Consider the following 21,129-nt stretch of genomic DNA (forward strand, 5'->3'; position numbering starts at 1 on the left):
ATTAAAAGTCCCTCATTGAAACATGTAAACTGATACAAATAGTGGAATGAAATTGCACTGTGGATGTATAAGACTTCAGAATTGCATTGGGGAATACTTATACATTTATGTATTGAGTTTTCATCAATATTAGCGCCATACCTATGGATCTTGGCACCCACAGAACACAACTGTGAAGAGTTTACAAACATTAGCATTGTAGCGCTTATTGAAGCACTTTAAATGTGGGATATTAACTCATTATTGATGTTTGTTGAATTTATATAACGTTCCAATTTTGTTTCATATTCTAGTCCAAGTGTGACATGATTCAATTATTTTTATGAGTTTACAGCAGATTTAATGGAGAACTTTTATTTTGAAGTCAACCCGCAGATTCCACTCTTGCTGCTCAAGCTAATGTTGTTCACGACACACCACACATGGCCCGACATTCAATGGACTAGCCTGCAAATTCCGACCTTCCTGAGATGTCAGTCCACCATTCTGTCCTCGCCTAAAGAGTGATTAAAAAATGAAAGATAACATTGATTGATGTCCAAATTCTGCGCCTGCCGAGATGAAGATTACGGACAGCGTGTTGCGAAGTTTTAGGGTTGCTAGGACATTCCGGGAGAATTCGCAGAAAGTCAACTGTGTGGACTACAACTCGAACGGCGAGAGTGCAATATCTAGTAGCGACGACGACTCCATTGTTTTATATGACTGTCAGGAGGGAAAGTGAGCACACTTTTATCTTGTTTCATCAGCTGCAGTTTGCATGCCGTAACCTAAACGTGCACAAAACAGGCTAGAAGACGCATTTTCTATGTGTGGGGCCTGTTGTTTGGGAACATCCCCGAGCTCTAGTCCCACATGGAAGTCGGTTGTTCAAGTGGGCAAAAAAAGGTGTCCGAAAATATAATAATTCATGTTGTATTACAATTATAATCCAAGGCTGGAAAATTATATACCCATCAAGGCATGGTTAATAATACTGTACAGTTTAAATACAAATAGTTGGCATAGAATGAAGATTATTTTATTAGAAGAAAACGAAAACACGTTGCATTACATAACCACAACATGTATAACTTTGACATAAGTTACTGTGAATGAGAGAGAATCAAAGCTTTAATGTACCGTGTTGTCAAATTGTCTTGTGTCATCATGTCCCCTTCTGCCCTCACCCCACTTCAGACCAATACGGACCCTGTACAGTAAGAAGTACGGAGTAGACCTTATCCGGTATACACACGGGGACGCCAACACAGTGGTCTACAGCTCCAACAAACTAGATGGTAGGAATTTCTGGAAGTTGTATAGCTCTAATGCTGCTTTTACACAGGCAGCCCAATTATGATCATTTTTCCACCGGTTGGTCTTTTGACCAATCACATAAGATATTTTTACAGCAGATAATTTTCAGAGCTGATCTGATTGGACAAAATACCAACGAGTGAAAAAAATGTATCAGAATTGGCCTGCCTGTGTTAATTGGCTTGACCGCACAATGTTATTGTGTGCAGTGTTTTCCCTGTATTTTATAAAGTGGGGCTCAAAGATGCTAAAAACATGGTGTGCTGCTTCCATAAAATTAAATCAAACACGTGTTTGTGTCAGTTTTACAAAAGTATGACCTCACTCACGTCCTCTCTGTGACTCATCCAGATACCATCCGATACCTGTCTCTCACTGACAACAAGTACATCCGCTACTTCCCTGGGCACACCGATAGGTGAGACAACACTTTTGAGGGATTCATATACAGTTAATGGTTGTTTGGACACTCACATTGATTACACACTGTGTGGATGTTGTCAGGGTTGTTGCTCTCTCCATGTCACCGGTGGATGACACGTTTATCTCTGGTTCCTTGGATATGACCATACGACTCTGGGACCTGCGCTCTCCAAACTGTCAGGTGAATAAGAGCAGCCTTTAGAAGCCAACGGTTCTTTCACTGTGCTCTTTAGATGAGTTTGGGGAAAGACACATATCATCAATGTGTTTTATGTGATGTAACAGGCCTTGAAATGTGTGTTTCTTTGTCTTAGGGTCTTACTAATCCTTTGGGGAAGCCCGTTTGCTCCTATGACCCCGAGGGCCTGATATTCGCTGCTGGGGTTGACTCTGAGGTGATTAAACTGTACGACCTCCGCTCCTTTGACAAGGTAACATTGGAAATGTGTGTGGAATGTATTAGTGTTTGCAATGTACTATTTGTTTATTATGTCTGTTACAGTGCCAGTCACAAGTTTGGACACACCTACTCATTCAAGGGTTTTTCTTTATTTGTACTATGTTCTACAATGTAGAATAATAGTGAAGACATCAAAACTATGAAATAACACATAACACATGTAACTAAAAAAGTATTAAACAAATCAAAATATATTTTATATTTTAGATTCTTCAAAGTAGCCACCCTTTGCCTTGATGACAGCTTTGCACACTCTTGGCATTCTCTCAACCAGCTTCAACAGTCTTGAAGAAGTTCCCACATATGCTGAGTACTTGTTGGCTGCTTTGCCTTCACTCTGTGGTCCAACTCATCCCAAACCATCTCAATTTGGTTGAGGTCGGGTGATTGTGGAGGCCAGGTCATTTGATGCAGCACTCCATCACTCTCCTTCTTGGTCAAATGGCCCTTACACAGCCTGGAGGTGTATTTTGGGTCATTGTCCTGTTGAAAAACAAATGATAGTCCCACTAAGCGCAAACCAGATGGGATGGCGTATCGCTGCAGAATGCTGTGGTAGCCATGCTGGTTAAAGAAGGAAAGAAATTCCACAAATTAACTTTTAACAAGGCACACCTGTTGAGAGAATGCCGAGAGTGTGCAAAGATGAGATGGCGCCGGAGGGGATGGCTGCCGTTTTATGGGCTCTTAACCAACCGTTGAATTTTGTTTGTTTTTTCGCATTGTTTGTAACTCATTTTGTACATAATGTTGCTGCTACCGTCTCTTATGACCAAAAAGAGCTTCTGGACATCAGAACAGCGATAACTCACCTTGAACTGGACAAATCATTTTTCTTTAATGAGTCTGACGAGAGGAATTTACTCCAGACACCCGACAAGGCCCTCATCCCCATCATTCGCAGGAGCAAGAGACGGAGATATCGCAGAAGGAGATCGGGGTGCCTTGTGAGGATCTGGCGATGAGTAGCTAATCTGCCTTTACCATCGGTACTATTGGCCAACGTACAATCGTTGGATAATAAAGTGGACGAACTACAAGCGCTTATATCCTACCAACAGGACATTAAAAACTGTAATATCTTATGTTTCACCGAGTCGTGGCTGAACGACGACATGAATAACATACAGCTGGCGGGTTATACACTGTATCGACAGGATAGAACAGCAGTAAGACAAGGGGTGGCGGTCTAGACCACACTATCTACCAAGAGAGGTTTAATCTATATTCTTCATAGCTGTCTATTTACCACCACAAACCGATGCTGGCACTAAGACCGCACTGAGCTGTATACGACCATAACCAAACAGGAAAACGCTCATCTAGAGGCGGCGCTCCTAGTGGCCGGGGACTTTAATGCATGGGAACTTAAATCCGTTTTACCTCATTTCTACCAGCATGTTAAATGTGCAATCAGAGGGGGGAAAAAAACTCTAGACCACCTTTACTCCACACAAAGAGATGCGTACAAGGCTCTCCCTCGCCCTCCATTTGGCAAATTTCACCATAATTCTATCCTCCTGATTCCTGCTTACAAGCAAAAACTAAAGCAGGAAGCACCAGTGACTCTGTCAATAAAAAAGTGGTCAGATGAAGCAGATAGATGCAAAGCTACAGGACTGTTTTGCTAGCACAGACTGGAATATGTTCCGGGATTCTTCAGATGGCATTGAGGAGTAAACTACATCAGTCACTGGCTTCATCAATAAGTGCATCGATGACATTGTCCCCACAGTGACTATACGTGCATACCCCAACCAGAAGCCATGGATTATAGGCAACATCAGCAGTGAACTAAAGGGTAGAGCTGCCAATTTCAAGGAGCGGGACTCTAACCCGGACGCTTGTAAGAAATCCCGTTATGCCCTCCGACCAACCATCAAACAGGCAAAGCGTCAATACAGGACTAAGATCTAATCTTACTACATCAGCTCCGACGGTCGTCGGATGTGGCAGGGCTTGCAAACTATTACATGCTACAAAGGGAAACACAGCCGCGAGCTGCCCAGTGATACGAGCCTACCAGACGAGCTAAATTACTTCTATGCTCGCTTCGAGGCAAGTAACACCGAAACATGCATGAGAGCATCAGCTGTTCCGGAAAACTGTCAACATTCGCAGGGCCAGAAGGATTACCAGGACGTGTACTCTGAGCATGCCCTGACCAACTGGCAAGTGTCTTCACTGACATTTTCAAACTCTCCCTGTTTGAGTCTGTAATACCAACATGTTTCAAGCAGACCACCATAGTCACTGTGCCCAAGAACACTAAGGTAACCTGCCCAAATGACTACCGACCCATAGCACTCACATCTGTAGTCATGAAGTGCTTCGAAAGGCTGGTCATGGCTCACATCAACACCATTACCCCAGAAACCCTAGACGCACTCCAATTTGCATACCGCCCTAACAGATCCACAGATGATGCAATCTCTATTGCACTCCACACTGCCCTTTCACAGCTCATCACTAACCTAAGGACCCTGGGACTAAACACCTCCCTCTGCAACTGGATCCTGGACTTCCTGACGGCCCGCCCCCAGGTGGTAAGGGTAGGTAACAACACATCTGCCACGCTGATCCTCAACACGGGGGCCCCTCGGGGGTGAGTGCTCAGTCCCCTCCTGTACTCCCTGTTCACTCATGACTGCATGGCCAGGTACGACTCCAACACCATCATTAAGTTTGCCAATGACAAAGCAGTGGTAGGCCTCATCAACGACGAGACAGCCTATAGAGAGGAGGTCAGAGACCTGGTCGTGTGGTGCAATCACAACAACCTCTCCCTCAACGGGATCAAGACAAAGGAGATGATTGTGGACTACAGGAAAAGAAGGACCGAGCACGCCCCATTCTCATCGACGGCGCTGCAGTGGAGTAGGTTGAGAGCTTCAAGTTCCTTGGTGTCCACATCACCAACAAACTAACATGGTCCAAGCACACCAAGACAGTCGTGAAGAGGGCACGACAAAACCTATTCCCCCTCAGGAGACTGAAAATATTTGGCATGGGTTCTCAGATACTCAAAAAGTTCTACAGCTGCACTGTCGAGAGCATCCTGACTGGTTGCATCACTGCCTGGTGTAGCAACTGCTTGGTCTCCGGCCGCAAGGCACTACAGAGGGTAGTGCGTAGGGCCCAGTACATCGCTGGGGCCAAGCTTCCTGCCATCCAGGACCTCTATACCAGGCGGTGTCAGAGGAAGGCCCTAAAAATTGTCAAAGACTCCAGCCACCCTCGTCATAGACTGTTCTCTGTGCTACTGTACAGCAAGCAGTACCGGAGCGCCAAGTCTACATCCAAGAGGCTTCTAAACAGCTTCTACCCCCAAGCCATAAGACTCCTGAACATCTAATAAAATGACAATTTGCATTGCCACCCCCCCCCCCCCGCGCTGCTGCTGCTGCTCTCTGTTTATTATCTCTGCATAGTCACTTTAATAGCTCTACCTACATGTACACATTATCTCCATTACCTCGACTAACCGGTGTCCCCGCACATTAACTCTGTACCAGTACCCCCTGTATAAGGCCTTGCTATTGTTATTTTACCGCTGCTCTTTAATTATTTGTTAATTTCATTTCTTTTTTGTTGGTATTTTTCTTAACTCATTGTTTGGAAGTAAGCATTTTACTGTAAGGTCTACACCTGTTGTATTTGGCGCATGTGACAAATACGATTTGATTTGAAGCTGTCATCAAGGCAAAGGGCAGCTAATTTGAAGAGTCTCAAACATAAAATATATTTTGATTTGTTAAACACTTTTTTGGTTATTACATGATTCCATATGTGTTATTCCATAGTTTTGATGTAGAAAATAGTAAAATACAGTAAAACCCTGGAATTAGTAGGTGTGTCCAAACCTTTGTGTGTGTGTGCGTGTGTGCGTGCGTGCGTGCGTGCGTGCGGTTTTACCGTTAGAAAATGTGTATGATGATCACCCTCAGTTGTGAGTTGCTGTGGTGATGTCAATTTGTTGTTTACTTGTGTTCAGGGCCCATTCGCCTCCTTTGAGACTCTGTTTAGCCGTGTCTGTGAGTGGACTGGACTGAAGTTCAGCAGGGACGGGAAGCAGATTCTCATCTCTACCAACGGGGGTGCTATTCGGATCCTAGATGCCTTCAATGGATCCGTGCTGCACACTTTCTCAGTGAGAGAACCGTTACCACACTGCACTGATAGACCTGAAGTGCATATTCTTCACATACATTTTCTACGAGTATGCACATCACAGGAGGTTGTTAGCACCTTAATTGGGGAGAACGGGCTCATGGTAATGTCTGGAGCGGAATTAGTGGAATGGTATCAAATACATCAAACACATGGTTGCCATGTGTTTGATGCCATTCCATTTGCTCTGTTCCCGCCATCATTATTAGCCGTTCTCCCCTCAGCAGCATCCTGTGATGCACATAGCTGTGTCTAGTAAATACATAGTTGTTTTCGGACTGGCTGAATCAAACGTGTCTCTCCTGTGTGTTCTGCAGGGCTACAACAACAGTAAAGGCATTTCATTGGAGGCCTGCTTCACCCCAGACTCAGACTTTGTCATGATTGGTAAGCCCGACACCTTCAATTCCCATCATTAGGACTTAGCAAACTAGGCTGTCTTACCCAGCCCTCCCTGATCCACCAAAGTCTGTCAGAACAACTCAACACAATTTCAAGTCTGAAGCACTCAAGCCAATTCCTGAGTCACCAATTAGCCATTTGACCCTATGAACTGATATTATTACTCTGCCTATCAGTCCATATGTTTGTCAAACACTTCTCCCCCAATCCATAACCACCTAACCCTCATGTTGTCCTTTATGCCCCAGGTTCAGAGGATGGGAGGGTCCATGTGTGGAGTACAGAGAGTGGGATGAAAATAGCTGTTCTGGACGGGAAGCATTCAGGACCAATCAACACACTGCAGTTTAACCCTAAATACATGACGTTTGCCAGCGCCTGCTCCAATATGGTGAGACACACACACACACACACACACACACACTTTCATCAGCCTAAACACACCCACACACCCATGCTTAGACACACATTCATTGTCTCTAATTTGCCCCTGCCAAAATCTACCACACGCTCTCTCTCTCTTTGCAGGCGTTCTGGCTTCCCTGTGTAGGAGACTGATAAAGGTGTGGGACCACAGAGACAAACTGTCATCATCATTACCCAGGATGCCTTTCTCCTTTCATGTTGCTCTGAGTATACAGAGACAGAACACTATGGACTCTAACGCCTCCATATGAAATTGGAAGCACATTAAGGCATTGGTGGAAGGGATTCTACTGATGATTAACCACGAGAAGAACTGTCACTCTGTAAACTGATTTATTTGCCAAATGGGGAAGGTTACATGAGGGAATCACTAGAGCTGTGGGAGACAGTAGTTATTGTCCACTGTGACAGGTGCTGGTTGAAAAGTTTTTATATGAGTAGAGAATACCCGTGGTGTACTACTGACAAACACTTGTTTTTATATATTTCGTTTTTCTCAACTGTGATTCTGAAGAAGGTGCCACAATGTATTAATTAGCAGACAATTATGACCTTTTAACTTTTTAATAGTGACAACTCCAATCAAGTATGCATTTTAACTGTGGAGACATGTTTTATTGGGAATTCAATTTGTTTATTTTGTACTGTTTATTCAGAAAGTATTAAAGTGTTTTACGTCTAATGTACTTAAACTGGTGTTTTTCATTGGTGAAAACGATATGTGTGCATGCACATACTGTACAGTGTATCTGTGGTACAATAGGGGGGCTCTGTTGAATAATGTATAGAACCTTGGACTGTGTACTCACAGCTTACTGAATTATGGATGGTACCATCACAGGTACACACTCATCTTTCTCTCACCACCTTGCAACGACCTGGCGACGAGAAGTCAGCTTGCAGGCGCCCAGCCCACCACAAGGAGTTGCTAGAGTGCGATGGGATGAGAAAATGGGTCTCCCGGGTCACAACTGGCTGTGACACAGCCTGGGATTGAACCTGCGCTACTCGGGAGACCCCCTTGATACTGAATGGTATCAGATCTTCAACCAAAACATATTAGATACAGGGAACCTGAGTTTACAAATAACAAAAAAAATGTATACTTATTTTATTTATTTAATTAACAAAGTTATGCAACACCAAATACCCCTGTGTGAAAAAGTAGTTGCCTCCTTACACTCAATAACTGGTTGTGCCACCTTTAGCTGCAATGACTGCAACCAAATGCTTCCTGTAGTTGTAGATCAGTCTCTCAGATCGCTGTGGAGGAATTTTGGCCCACTCTTGCATGCAGAACTGCTTTAACTCAGCGACATTTGTGGGTTTTAAATCATGAACTGTTAGTTTCAAGTCATCCAGGTCCTGAGGAAGCAAAGTATCCCCAAACCATCACACTAGCACCACCATGCTTGACCGTTGGTATAAGGTCCTTAATGTAGAATGCTGTGTTTGGTTTTCGCTAGACATAATCGGACCCGTGTACATCACTGCCACGGAAGTTGGTTTAGACCGAACTGTCTGCTGCCAGTGCAGAGGTGCCAGCTGAGCAGCAGCAGAGAGAGGACACGGGGAACCTCATCCTAGAAGACAACCTTGGAGGAGAGGATTTTGAAAATCTTACTGCCAAAGGATGTCGCACCAGACAGGAATCCATGGTAATTGTACTCTTGGGTAGGCCTAGACACACGTTTAAATGACAACAACCAAGAGAATGAACTAAAGAGAAAAAAGGAAAAGAGAAGAAAACAGCAAACAACAATGCAATTTATTTATTTTTATAATACATTTAAAACAAAGGACATCAAGGACAACTGAAATCATAACAGCAATGCCTACTTTATATGTTTGTGTGCATGTCTGGCACTATTACATGTGTGTGTTTTTGTATGTGTTTATTTGAATGAGAGTGTGTGTATATGCATGTGTACAAACACCTGCACCGCATCAGCCTCAGGCAAACCAGCATTAGTTGTAAAAACTGCCACTTAGTGTCATTCAAATGTACTTTTATTATGTTTTATTTTGACTTTTTTTTCCTTTATCTTTTGACCATCATTCTCTCTCTCACACAGCAACTCCACTCCCACTTGTCTCCAATTCCACATACCAACCCTCAGCTTCCCTCAGCCCATCCCATCTATCTCTGCTGGCCACCCACTTCGTATTTCTACGCAACAGATATCTTTCAACTATGCTATGGTGTTTAACATACAGTTTCAATCTATCTAATCGAATAGAATCTACAGATTGCGTGTTGAAGATAAATACTTTTACTAAGAGTATTAGTATATTAGTAATTGACTGACCCGGTTTCTCCAGATCTCCTAACAGTACTATTTCTAGGGTCAATTTTAGATCAGTGCTATGCATTTTCAGCCATTCCTGAACCTGAGACCAGAAACAGGCTACCTGAGGGCAATACTAAAATAAATGGTCTATTGATTCTGTATCCTCACAACAAAATCTGCAGAGCTTTGATGATTTTATGCCCCAAATATTCAAAATTATGTTGGTGGCAAGAGTTCTATATAAAAAATGTTGCTGAAAAGCACAAAGTCTTGAATCTTGCGTTGTTTTATATATCAACTCAAACACCCTGTACCATGGAATCGGTACATCAAAAATCTCTTCCCAGCTATTTTGCAATCTGTATGGCACAGTTGTCAACATCCTGGTCCTCAAATGAAACTGGTATACTTTCCTATTTATGCTATTTTTATTCCTCTGCCAGTTTTGATCCTTTATATTGGGCAGACAGACCATTTCCCTACCTCCTCCTGCTACCACCCGCCTCCTCCATTTTGGGGGCAATGCTGTAATCAATTGGTTGTACTCTTGGATTGAGCAGACCTTCCCGTACAAGTCTGATAACTCCATGAAGGACATAACTCTACCATTACAATATCATTTAAGAACAAAATACCCTTTTCAAACATCTTTCCCATAAATACAGGTATTTTATCAACCAGCACATTTGAGTTCAGCCATAATATTTGTTGTAATATTTGTTCTATCTTTTCAGGGGGGTGAAATTGAAATTGTAGCCAGCTCTGCAATGCTTGTTTGAAAAAGACAGATACTTTGAAAAAAGTATCATTTTCAATTAATCAAAAATGAGACATGGCAATCTGCACAAAGGCAAAAAGGCCATTTTTAACAATGGATGAGCTTTTCTTATTAATCTACTTGAGAACCATTTAGGGTTCAAATAAAACTTTTGAATGAGTGAAGCTTTTAGAGAGAGGTTTAGTGCTTTTATATTTAATCATCTCAACCCACCCAATTCATATTCATTATATAGGCTCATTTTATTTTGTCTGATTTAGCGTCCCAGATAAAGCAAAATATTTTTTGCTCATATGATTTGAAAAACGAATCATCAGGAGTAGGCAGCACCATAAGTAAGTGTGTAAACTGAGATATGACTAAGGAGTTAATCAGGGCAATTTTTCCATAAATAGACAGGTATTTACCTCTCCATGGTTGCAGGATCTTGTTTATTTTTACAAGTTTTCTATTGAAATTCATTGTGGAGAGCTTATTTAATTATTTTGTGATATGAATACCGAGTATGTCTACTTCACCATCAGCCCATTTTATAGGTAAGCTGCAAGGTAATGTAACAGTTATATTTTTTAAGGATCCAATACGTAATATTGTACACTTATCATAATTAGGTTTTAGTCCAGAGAGTACAGAAAAGTTATCTAGATCTTTAATGAGACATTGCAGGGATCTAGCTTGCGGACTTAACATAAAACTTGAGTCATCGGCATACATGGACACCTTTGTTTTTAAGTCTTGGATTTCTAATGTTGTTATTGGATCTGATTTCAATAGCTAGCATTTCGATGACCATAACGAATAGATATGGTGACAGTGGACACCCTTATTTATCTCCTCTTGACAATTCAAAACTCTCCGAGAAGTAGCCGTTATTTACTATTTTACACCTGTGGTTGCTATACATTATCTTTACCCATTTCATAAGAGAATTACCGAAATTGAATTTATAAATAAAAATATAAATAAAATCCAGTCTTACTTTATCAAATGCCTTTTCAAAAATCTGATATAAATACCATTCCTGGCTTCTTATATGTTTCATGATGTTCTATTATTTCTAGTAGTTGTCGTATATTATCTCCAATGTATCGTCCATGTAAAAAAACCTGTCTGATCAGGATGAACAATACCTGGTAAAACCCTTTTAATTCTGAGTGCTATGCATTTTGCTAGTATTTTTGCATGACAACATTGAAGTTTAAGGGGCCTCCAGTTTTTTAGATAGACCGGGTCTTTATATTTGCCATCTGGGTCTTGTTTTAATAATAGAGAAATCAGACCTTCCTGCTGAGTACCTGACACACTACCATTTCTATAGGAGTAGTTAAAACAATCTAACAATGGAGCTTTTAGTATATCAAAAAATACTTGATATACCTCTACCGTTATGCCATCAAGCCCTGGGGTTTTTCCAGACAGAAAGGATTTAATAGCCTCAAAAAGTTCTTCCTCTGTAATTTGGCCTTCGCACTGATCTTTCTGTACATTTGTTAATTTTCCATTTTTTATATTATTTGGAAAGAATTCCTTACCGTAATCTTCATTCAGTGGGAGAGGATGAGACGGAAAAGAGAACATCTGCCTAAAATAATTAGCTTCCTCTTTTAAAATATCATTCAGAGAATCATAGATGACTCCGTCTTCAGTAACGAATTTGTGCAAATTCTTTTTGTTAGCGTTCCTGTACTGGAGATTCAGGAAGAATTTTGTGCATTTTTCTCCATATTCCATCCAGTTTGCTTTATTTTTGTAATAGATTACATTAGATCGTTCTTGAATAAGTTCCTCACGTTCTTTTTGTTTTTCCTCTAACTTATTTTGTATTTCTGTAGTATCATTTTTTTATTGCTATCTACCTGCACTATTAGTTTATGGATTTCCCTTGTTAGTCTTGTTTCTTTAGCCAGAAACGGCTTTTTTATTATTGACAAATATTGAATTGAATGTCCCCTGAAGGTACATTTAAAGGTATCCCAAACAATAAGGGGATTTGCTGAACCTATATTATACTGGAAAAATTCTGTTATAAATTATTTTGTCTTAGTTAAAAATAAGTTGTCCTCCTGTGATTAAATTTCCAATATCCCCATCCACGTAGAAAATCTACTAGAGTTATGTGAATGCCAATTAGATGATGATCCGATCGCATTCTGTCTCCTATTGTAACACTCGTCGTTGAAGGGGGACCAAAACGCAGCGGGTAAAGTGCTCATCCTCTTATTTATTAAAGAAAACACTTAATCAATACAAAACAAACAACGAAAAACAGTCCAGTAAGGTGCATAGACTATACTAGAAACAACCACCCACAAAACCCAGTGAAAACAAACACAACTAAATATGGCCTCCAATTAGAGACAACAACCAGCTGCCTCTAATTGGAGGTCATTGACAAAACTCACATAGAACTAGAAAAGCTAGAAAAACATAGAAATAAGAAAACTAGAACCTAAACCCACAATACCCAACCACACAAAACAAACACCCCCTGCCACGCCCTGACCAACTACAATGACAAATAACCCCTTTTACTGGCCAGGACGTGACAGTACCCCCCCCCCCCCAAAGGTGCAGACACTGAATGCACCTCAAAACAAAACCCACAAAAACAACCCCAAACCTAAAGGGAGGGAAGGGAGGGGCGTCGCTGGATACCCCTGGCTGAGGGGCGTCGCTGGAGGCCCCTGGCTGGGGAGCGTCGCTGGAGGCCCCTGGCTGAGGGGCGTCGCTGGAGGCCCCTGGCTGAGGGCCGTCTCTGCAGGTTCCGGAGTGTAGGCCGTCTCTGCAGGTTCCGGAGTGTAGGCCGTCTCTGCAGGTTCCGGAGTGTAGGCCGTCTCTGCAGGTTCCGGAGTGTAGGCCGTCTCTGCAGGTTCCGGAGTGTAGGCCGTCTCTGCAGGTTCCGGAGTGTAGGCCGTCTCTGCAGGTTCCGGAGTGTAGGCCGTCTCTGCAGGTTCCGGAGTGTAGGCCGTCTCTGCAGGTTCCGGAGTGTAGGCCGTCTCCGCAGGTTCACTGGACTGTGAGACTGTCTCCGCAGGCTCCGGACTGTAGGTACTGTCGCCGGAAGCACTGGACAGGGAACTGTCGCCGGAAGCTCTGGACGGGGTACTGTCGCCGGAAGCTCTGGACCGGGAACTGTCGCCGGAAGCTCTGGACCGGGAACTGTCGCCGGAAGCTCTGGACCGGGAACTGTCGCCGGAAGCTCTGGACCGGGGACTGTCGCCGGAAGCTCTGGACGGGGGACTGTCGCCGGAAGCTCTGGACGGGGGACTGTCGCCGGAAGCTCTGGACTGGGAACTGTCGCCGGAAGCTCTGGACTGGGAACTGTCGCCGGAAGCTCTGGACTGGGACTGCGCACTGGAGGCCTGATGCGTGGGGCTGGCTTAGGAGGCGCCAGACTAGTAACCCGCACCACAGGGCTAGTGCGAGGAGCAGGAACAGGACGTACTCGACTGGGCAGGCGCACTGGAGACCTGATGCGTGGGACTGGCTTTGGAGGCGCCAGACTAGTAACACGCACCTCAAGGCTAGTGCGGAGAGCAGGAACAGGACGCACTGGACTGGGCTGACGCACTGGAGGAAGAGTACGAGGAGCAGGAACAGGATACACTGGGCCATGAACCCTCACCGGCGGTCTGATGCTTGCAACTTGCATCACCGGTCCTGGCTCGATGCTGGCTCTAGCATGACACCTGTGAGGAGCTTTCACCAAGCGCACCGGGCTGTAGCTGCGCACTGGCGATACCGTGCGTATCTCCGCATAACATGGTGCTTGCTTGCTCCGCCGCTCCCCATAGTAAGCACAGGTGCTCCTTCGTGCCCTTTCCGCCAGTACCTCTCTCCGGAATCTCGCGTCAAGCTCTTCGCTTGATTCCTTGACTGGCTCCTCTTTGCTCCACAGCTCTCCCCTGTACACCCGGGAAGTTAGGTCAGGGCTCCCCCGACTCAGCCCAACTCCCCGTATGCCCCCCCAAAACACCACACAAAACAAACACCCCCTGCCACGCCCTGACCAACTACAATGACAAATAACCCCTTTTACTGGCCAGGACGTGACACCTATTAAAACTTTTTTAACCTTTGATTCAAGAGAAAGAGACAAGAAAGTAGTCAAGACGACTAGCTTGATTAAGTCTCCTCCATGTATATCTCACTATGTTGGGGTTTTTTAGTCTCCAAATATCCACTATTCCTAATGTGTCCATAATATTTGTGATTTCCTTAAGGGCACGGTGATGATAGTTTGTAGAGTGATTACTTTTACAGTCCATTGAGGTACTTAACACTGTCTTATAGTCTCCAACCATAATGATTAGATCATTTGTTGCCTGTAAGTTCAATAAATTGGTATAAAATGTTTTCAAAGAAGTGTGGATCATCCTGATTTGGACCATATAGATTAATGAGCCAAATCTCTTTTTCGTCCACTTTCATATTCAAAAGGATCCAACTTCCTTGCGAATCATTCCTGATTATTTGCACATTCAGATCGACATTTTTGTTAATTGATATCATCACACCCTTTGAGTTCCTTTGTCCATGACAGAAAATTATTTCACCACCCCATTCCCTTTTCCACGCAACTTCATCTAAGGATGTAGAGTGAGTTTCCTGTAAACATTATATGTTATATTCCTTTTCTTTTAGCCATGTAAAGACTGATCTTTTTTTTATAATCTGCCAAACTGTTACAATTGTAACTGGCTATACGTATTTCACCCCTTACCATAACTAGATAATGTTCTCAGTCTAAATTGACCATAATTAGTGCTTGTAAAGTTACTGCCATCAGAGGTATTATTACAGTCAAAACTAGTGCGTTCAAATGTCTGATATTTAGAATTTAAGAAATAGGTTCTAGCAATGTTTTTATACCCTTGCCTGTTTGCCTGTGAGCCAATGCCACAGATGTTAGAAAATTGAGACAAATGATGTGTGCAACAAATCTGAGTAGGTTGATGTGTATGATATTGGATATTATATAATGAGAGTGTGTATGATGTCTGTATAAGAGTAAGACTATAATGTGTGATGTCCAAATAAATAATAACTCTGCCAATTTGCATGTTTGAGTGTCTATGTCTGTAGCCTTAATATTCATAATTGTAATCCATATCGTATCACCATCATAGTTGCATCATAATTACCTTTAACATAATTGAAAAACACATCCCAGCATTTCCATAGCAATTGACGTTTCACATGATCATGAAATAGACCTTGCATTACTCTAGAGACGGCTTCACTACAGTACAAATGTATTCTGTACAATATGTTATTATTCCCCAATGCCCCTATTTTGATATCTTACCCTTGCTTTTTGTAAACATATATAAACTTGTAGACAAATACAGGAAAAAGATAGACAAACAATAAACACATTAAATTATAAAACAGTTCTCGACAATAGAGAGAGGGAGAGAAGAGAAAATAGAGAAAGAGAGAGAGAGAGAAGAGAGCGAGATCAGGTGTGTGTGTGTGTATGTATAAGTCCGTATGTGTAAGCAAGCATGTAGTTGAGTACGTGTGTGTTCATATCCACTTCATAATGTTCAGATATTTTAAACAGTACCCATACCTTCTTTTTTTTCGTAACCTGAAGTCCCTGTAGAATTTAGTACAGCCATGGTGTTATGGAGCTGTCTCGGAATAGCTGTCCATCTATAAAGAGTTTGTCCACAATGATAAAGGCACGCCTACCATCCATCCTTTGTTGTCTTTGTACCAGATACAGTCTCTTACGACGTTTGTTTATCTCCTTTGGAAATTGGTCATTGAGACCGAATTTGGTCCCTTTAAGCTCCCTTCCTCTGCTTTTCATCAGCTCCTTTTGTTGGTAGTGTTCAAATTTTGCGATGATCGGTTGGGGACCCTTGGTCTTGTCGCTCCGAGCTCCAAGTCTGTATACTCGGTGGAAAGCCACCTTGTTTACAGTCTCTATAGGAAGTTTCAATGCGGATTTTATGAATTCTCTGATCGCGCCCTCTGGATTATTGAATGCGTCCTCAGGAATGACAGAAAAAAATAGATTTTCACGCATGCTACGACTTTGTATGTCTAGTAGCGTCTCCTTCATCACCCTGTTTTCCCTGAGTAGACAATCCATGTTGGAATCATGTATTTTTACCTTGCTGTGAGTGTCTTGTTTTCTCTTTGGAGCTTGACAATTTCACTCTGGCTGAACTCCAAACTCCCCCTCAGCCCTGCTACCTCCTCACACAACTTTTCCATTGTTGCATGGATTCCAGCCAGAGCACTAGCCTCTACCTCAATGGTAAGTAAATCGTCCGTGTCTGTAGATGAATCTGTTTTTCTTTTTTTTGTTGGTTTAAAGTTATTTTGTGAGGTGGTCAGATCTTTCCACGAAGGAGTATGTTGTTCCTCCATAGCGTAAAGCTGTTGGTACTCATCGATTTCCCTCAGGATCTGCTTGGTATCCAGATTGGCTCTATACTCCAACCAGTTGTTTTACGAAAAGATAACAATGAGTCTTTCCCACGACGACGACAGGTGTCTGTAGTACAGCCAGCTAGCACTCGCGGAATCCACACATCAACAAAAAAAAAGGAACACAAACTTGCAGTCCCAGCCGTAAAGGCTAACTGCGTTGTGGAATCCTTAGTAACAAAACTTTAGTTCGGATTAAAATCGATTTAAACCGAGTGTAGACAGTACAGTGTCCTGTACAATTATCTTGATCGCCCACTTGAGTTTATAGTTTACTCATTACTCACTTTTTTACCACTACATCACTGATAGTAATACAGAATCGTAAGAAATATTGCAATAATTCATGTGAATGTGATAATACGATCATCTGTGTGCTCTGTTGATGTCTGTTTGTGCGGAGCTTGATTATTAATGCCTAGGATTACAAATGTGAACACTGTGTAATTTGAGAAAATAACTATCTATGTAAAGAGTTGATGATTTTATCCATTTCATCATTACAACTGATTGAACAGTTGCTGATGCTACGTGTCAGCGTGAATCATTTCTCATATTTCGCCCCTTTCAGGGGTATAACATTATAATTGTAAAGCTAATAGGCTATGTGTCTGTAGAGCAAATGAGATGAATGAACCGACAACAGCCAAGGTGATAATGGCTGGGCTCATTTCTGCTTGTTTTTGCTGTTCTCCAAATAGCATTTTAAAGTTGTTTAATTACATAGAAATGCGGTAAATTAGCTTCAACTTTCCAAAAAATGGTTTGTGGGTTTACTAACGTGTGAGTTCTAGTTTGCTGACTATAACGTTAATATGGTGACAACGATGTAGGCTGTGTTGCAGTTAGTGGTTATGGTATGAAGGTGGTGAGGGTAGGTAGCAACACATCTGCCACGCTGATCCTCAACACTGGAGCCCCCCAGGGGTGCGTGCTCAGTCCCCTCCTGTACTCCCTGTTCACCCACGACTGCATGGCCAGGCATGACTCCAACACCATCATTAAGTTTGCAGACGACACAACAGTGGTAGGCCTGATCACCGACAACGACGAGACAGCCTATAGGGAGGAGGTCAGAGACCTGGCCAGGTGGTGCCAGAATAACAACCTTTCCCTCAACGTGACCAAGACTAAGGAGATGATTGTGGACTACAGGAAAAGGAAGACCGAGCACCATTCTCATAGACAGGGCTGTAGTGGAGTACGTTGAGAGCTTCAAGTTCCTTGGTGTCCACATCACCAACAAACTATAATGGTCCAAACACACCAAGACAGTCGTGAAGAGGGCACGACAAAGCCTATTCCCCCTCAGGAAACTAAAAAATTTGGCATGGGTCCTCAGACCCTCAAAAGGTTCTACAGCTGCAACATCGAGAGCATCCTGACTGGTTGCATCACTGCCTGGTACGGCAATTGCTCGGCCTCCGACCGCAAGGCACTACAGAGGGTAGTGCGAACTGCCCAGTACATCACTGGGGCTAAGCTGCCTGCCATCCAGGACCTCTACACCAGGCGGAGTCATAGACTGTTCTCTCTTCTACCGCATGGCTAGCAGTACCGGAGTGCCAAGTTTAGGACAAAAAGGCTTCTCAACAGTTTTTACCCCCAAGCCATAAGACTCCTGAACAGGTAATCAAATGGCTACCCAGACTATTTGCATTGTGTGCACCCCCCAACCCCTCTTTTACACCGCTGCTACTCTCTGTTTACCATATATGCATAGTCACTTTAACTATACATTCATGTACATACTACCTCAATTGGCCCGACCAATCCACAGAGTCCTGTGTTGACTCCAATACTTCCCACAGTTGTGTTAAGTTGGCTGGATGTCCTCCTTTGGTGGATCATTCTTGATACACACGGGAAACTGTTGAGCACGAAAAACCCAGCAGCGTTGCAGTTCTTGACACACTCAAAATGGTGCGCCTGGCACCTATTACCATACCCCGTTCAAAGGCCCGTAGTTAAAACTTTTCTCTTGCACATTCACTCTCTGAATGGCACACATACACAATCCATGTCTCAATTGTCTCAAGGCTTAAGAATCCTTCTTTAACCTGTCTCCTCCCCTTCATCTACACTGATTGAAGTCGATTTAACAAGTGACATCAATACGCGATCATAGATTTCACCTGGTCAGTCTATGTCATGGAAAGAGCAGGTGTTCCTAATGTTTTGTACACTCAGTGTACTGTATGTGGTCGTATAGAAATGTCAGAAAGGTTTGAAATGATTATGTTTTAGTCAAATATAATATATATGTTTGGGCTTCTTGCGGTCAGTTTGCAGTCTACAAATTATTAGTAATTAAGTTCCCAGCCCGCTGACGATCGCTCAAGAAAAAAAATCAGCCTGAAATCTAATTGATGCGGTGGAGACCCGTCATTCAGGCAGAGTCCCACCTGTTTTGAACCCCACCTGTTTTGAGCCTCACCTGTTTAGCTCAAAAATATATATTAACGGTGCATTCAGAAAGTATTCAGACCCATTGATTTTATCCACATTTTGTTACGTTACAGCCTTATTCTAAAATGGATGAAATAAATAAAAATCCTCTTCAATCTACACACAATACCTCAACATGACAAAGTGAAAACTGTTTTTTTGAAATGTTTGCAAATGTATAAAAAATAAAAACATAAATATCTTATTTACATTAGTACTCAGACCCTTTGCTATGAGACTCGAAATTGAGCTCAGGGGCATCCTGTTTCTATTGATCATCCTTGAGATGTTTCTAGAACTTGATTGGAGTCTGCCTGTGGTAAATTCAATTGATTGGACATGATTTGGAAAGGCACACACCTGTCTATATAAGGGCCAACATTTGACTGTGCATGTCAGAGCAAAAACCAAGCCATGAGGTCCATAGAGTTCTGAGACAGGATTGTGTCAAGGCAAAGATCTGAGGAAGGGTACCTAAACATTTCTGCAGCAAGGTCACAGTGGCCTCCATCATTCTTAAATGGAAGAAGTTTGGAACCACCAAGACTCTTCCGAGAGCTGGCCACACGGTCAAACTGAGCAATCGGGGAAGAAGGGAGATGACAAAGAACCCGATGGTCACTCTGACAGAGGTCCAGAGTTCCTATGTGGAGATGGGAGAAACTTCCAGAAGGACAACTATCTCTGCAGCACTCCACCAATCAGGCTTTTATGGTAGAGTGGCCAGAAGAAGCCACTCCTCAGTAAAAGGTATAGGACAGCCAGCTTGGAGTTTGCCAAAAGGCACATAAAGACTCTCAGACCATGAGAAACAAGATTCTCTGGTTTGATGAAACCAAGATTGAACTCTTTGACCTGAAGGCCAAGCGTCACGTCTGGAGGACGTACAGTGAAGCATGGTGGTGGCAGTATCATGCTGTGGAGATGTTTTTCAGTGGCAGGCACTGGGAGACAAGTCAGGATAGAGGGAAAGATGAACGGTGCAAAGTACAGAGAGATCCTTGATGAAAACATGCTCCAGAGCGCTCAGGACCTCAGACTGGGGCAAAGGTACACCTTCCAACAGGACAACAACCCTAAGCACACAGCCAAGACAACTCAGGAGTGGCTTCGGGACAAGTCTCTGAATGTCCTTGAGTGGCCCAACCAGAGCCCGGACATGAACCCGATCGAACATCTCTAGAGAGACCTGAAAATAGCTGTGCAGTGATGCTGCCCATCCAACCTGACAGAGCTTGAGAGGATCTGCAGAAAAGAATGGGAGAAACTTCCCAAATACAGGTGTGCCAAGCTTGTAGTGTCATACCCAAGAAGACTCGAGGCTGTAATTGCTGCCAAAGGTGCTTCAACAAAGTACTGAGTAAAGGCTCTGAATACTTATGTATAACTTCAGTTGTTCTTTTTAATGCATCTGCAAAAATGTATAAAAACCTGTTTTTTCTTTGTCATTATGGGGTATTTTGTGTAGATTGATGAGGGGAAAAAACGATTTAATCCATTTTAGAATAAGGCTGTAATGTAACAAAATGTTGATAAAATCTATAGGTCTGAATATTTTTCGAATGCACTGTATGCCCCCTTTATTTATCCTTTGGTTCTGACTACAGGGAGAATACTGTAAGAACGGCCCATGTTCTGAATGCTGTCACTGTACATTTCAAAAGTGCTGAACCAATAGTTATATTGACTATCTCCGTCCTAGCTCGCTCATTAATGTCTTAATCGAAATTACGGATTGCCTCTCATCCGCTCGTCGTCCCCTTATGCCATAGTTTGTACATCTCAATTGTCAGTAGAAACCACATTTGTTTAACCATATCAGGTATGTTTTTTAAATGGCAGTAAATTAATCTGAATGAACTGTTTCACTGCAAGACAAGGCTCTGCTGATAGCCAGGTGTAGCAGTGGTAAGGATTCACTCCATGGTGCTGAAAAGAAAGCTCTGCTGTTGGGACAGCTTTATGTAGGCTCTAACAGTTTGTGGGCA

At 42.8% G+C, this 21,129-nt stretch overlaps 2 protein-coding genes across 3 annotated transcripts in view; one reads left to right on the forward strand and one right to left on the reverse strand.

Moving 5' to 3' along the window:
• Nucleotides 1–399: 399 nt before the first annotated feature.
• LOC106565138 (WD repeat-containing protein 82) lies at nt 400–7,866 on the forward strand. Of its 2 annotated transcripts, none has more exons than XM_014131923.3 (9): nt 400–720; nt 1,180–1,280; nt 1,651–1,717; nt 1,804–1,903; nt 2,037–2,153; nt 6,177–6,332; nt 6,670–6,739; nt 7,003–7,145; nt 7,283–7,866. In XM_014131923.3, exons 1-9 carry the CDS (start codon nt 560–562, stop codon nt 7,310–7,312), a joined length of 945 nt encoding a protein of 314 aa, XP_013987398.1. In that variant the 5' UTR covers nt 400–559; the 3' UTR covers nt 7,313–7,866. The 2 variants fall into 2 exon arrangements, with proteins under 2 accessions (XP_013987398.1, XP_013987399.1); XM_014131924.3 differs by having other exon boundaries at nt 402–888.
• Nucleotides 2,356–21,129, reverse strand: part of tmem43 (transmembrane protein 43) — a 41,498-nt gene continuing 22,724 nt past the window's right edge. Inside the window, 1 exon segment of the mRNA NM_001173744.1 lies at nt 2,356–2,665. The gene's annotated coding sequence lies outside the window, so the exon portion shown is untranslated.

This window comes from Salmo salar, chromosome 12, assembly GCF_965601325.2.
Source record: "Salmo salar chromosome 12, fSalSal1, whole genome shotgun sequence".
Classification (NCBI taxonomy): domain Eukaryota; kingdom Metazoa; phylum Chordata; class Actinopteri; order Salmoniformes; family Salmonidae; genus Salmo; species Salmo salar.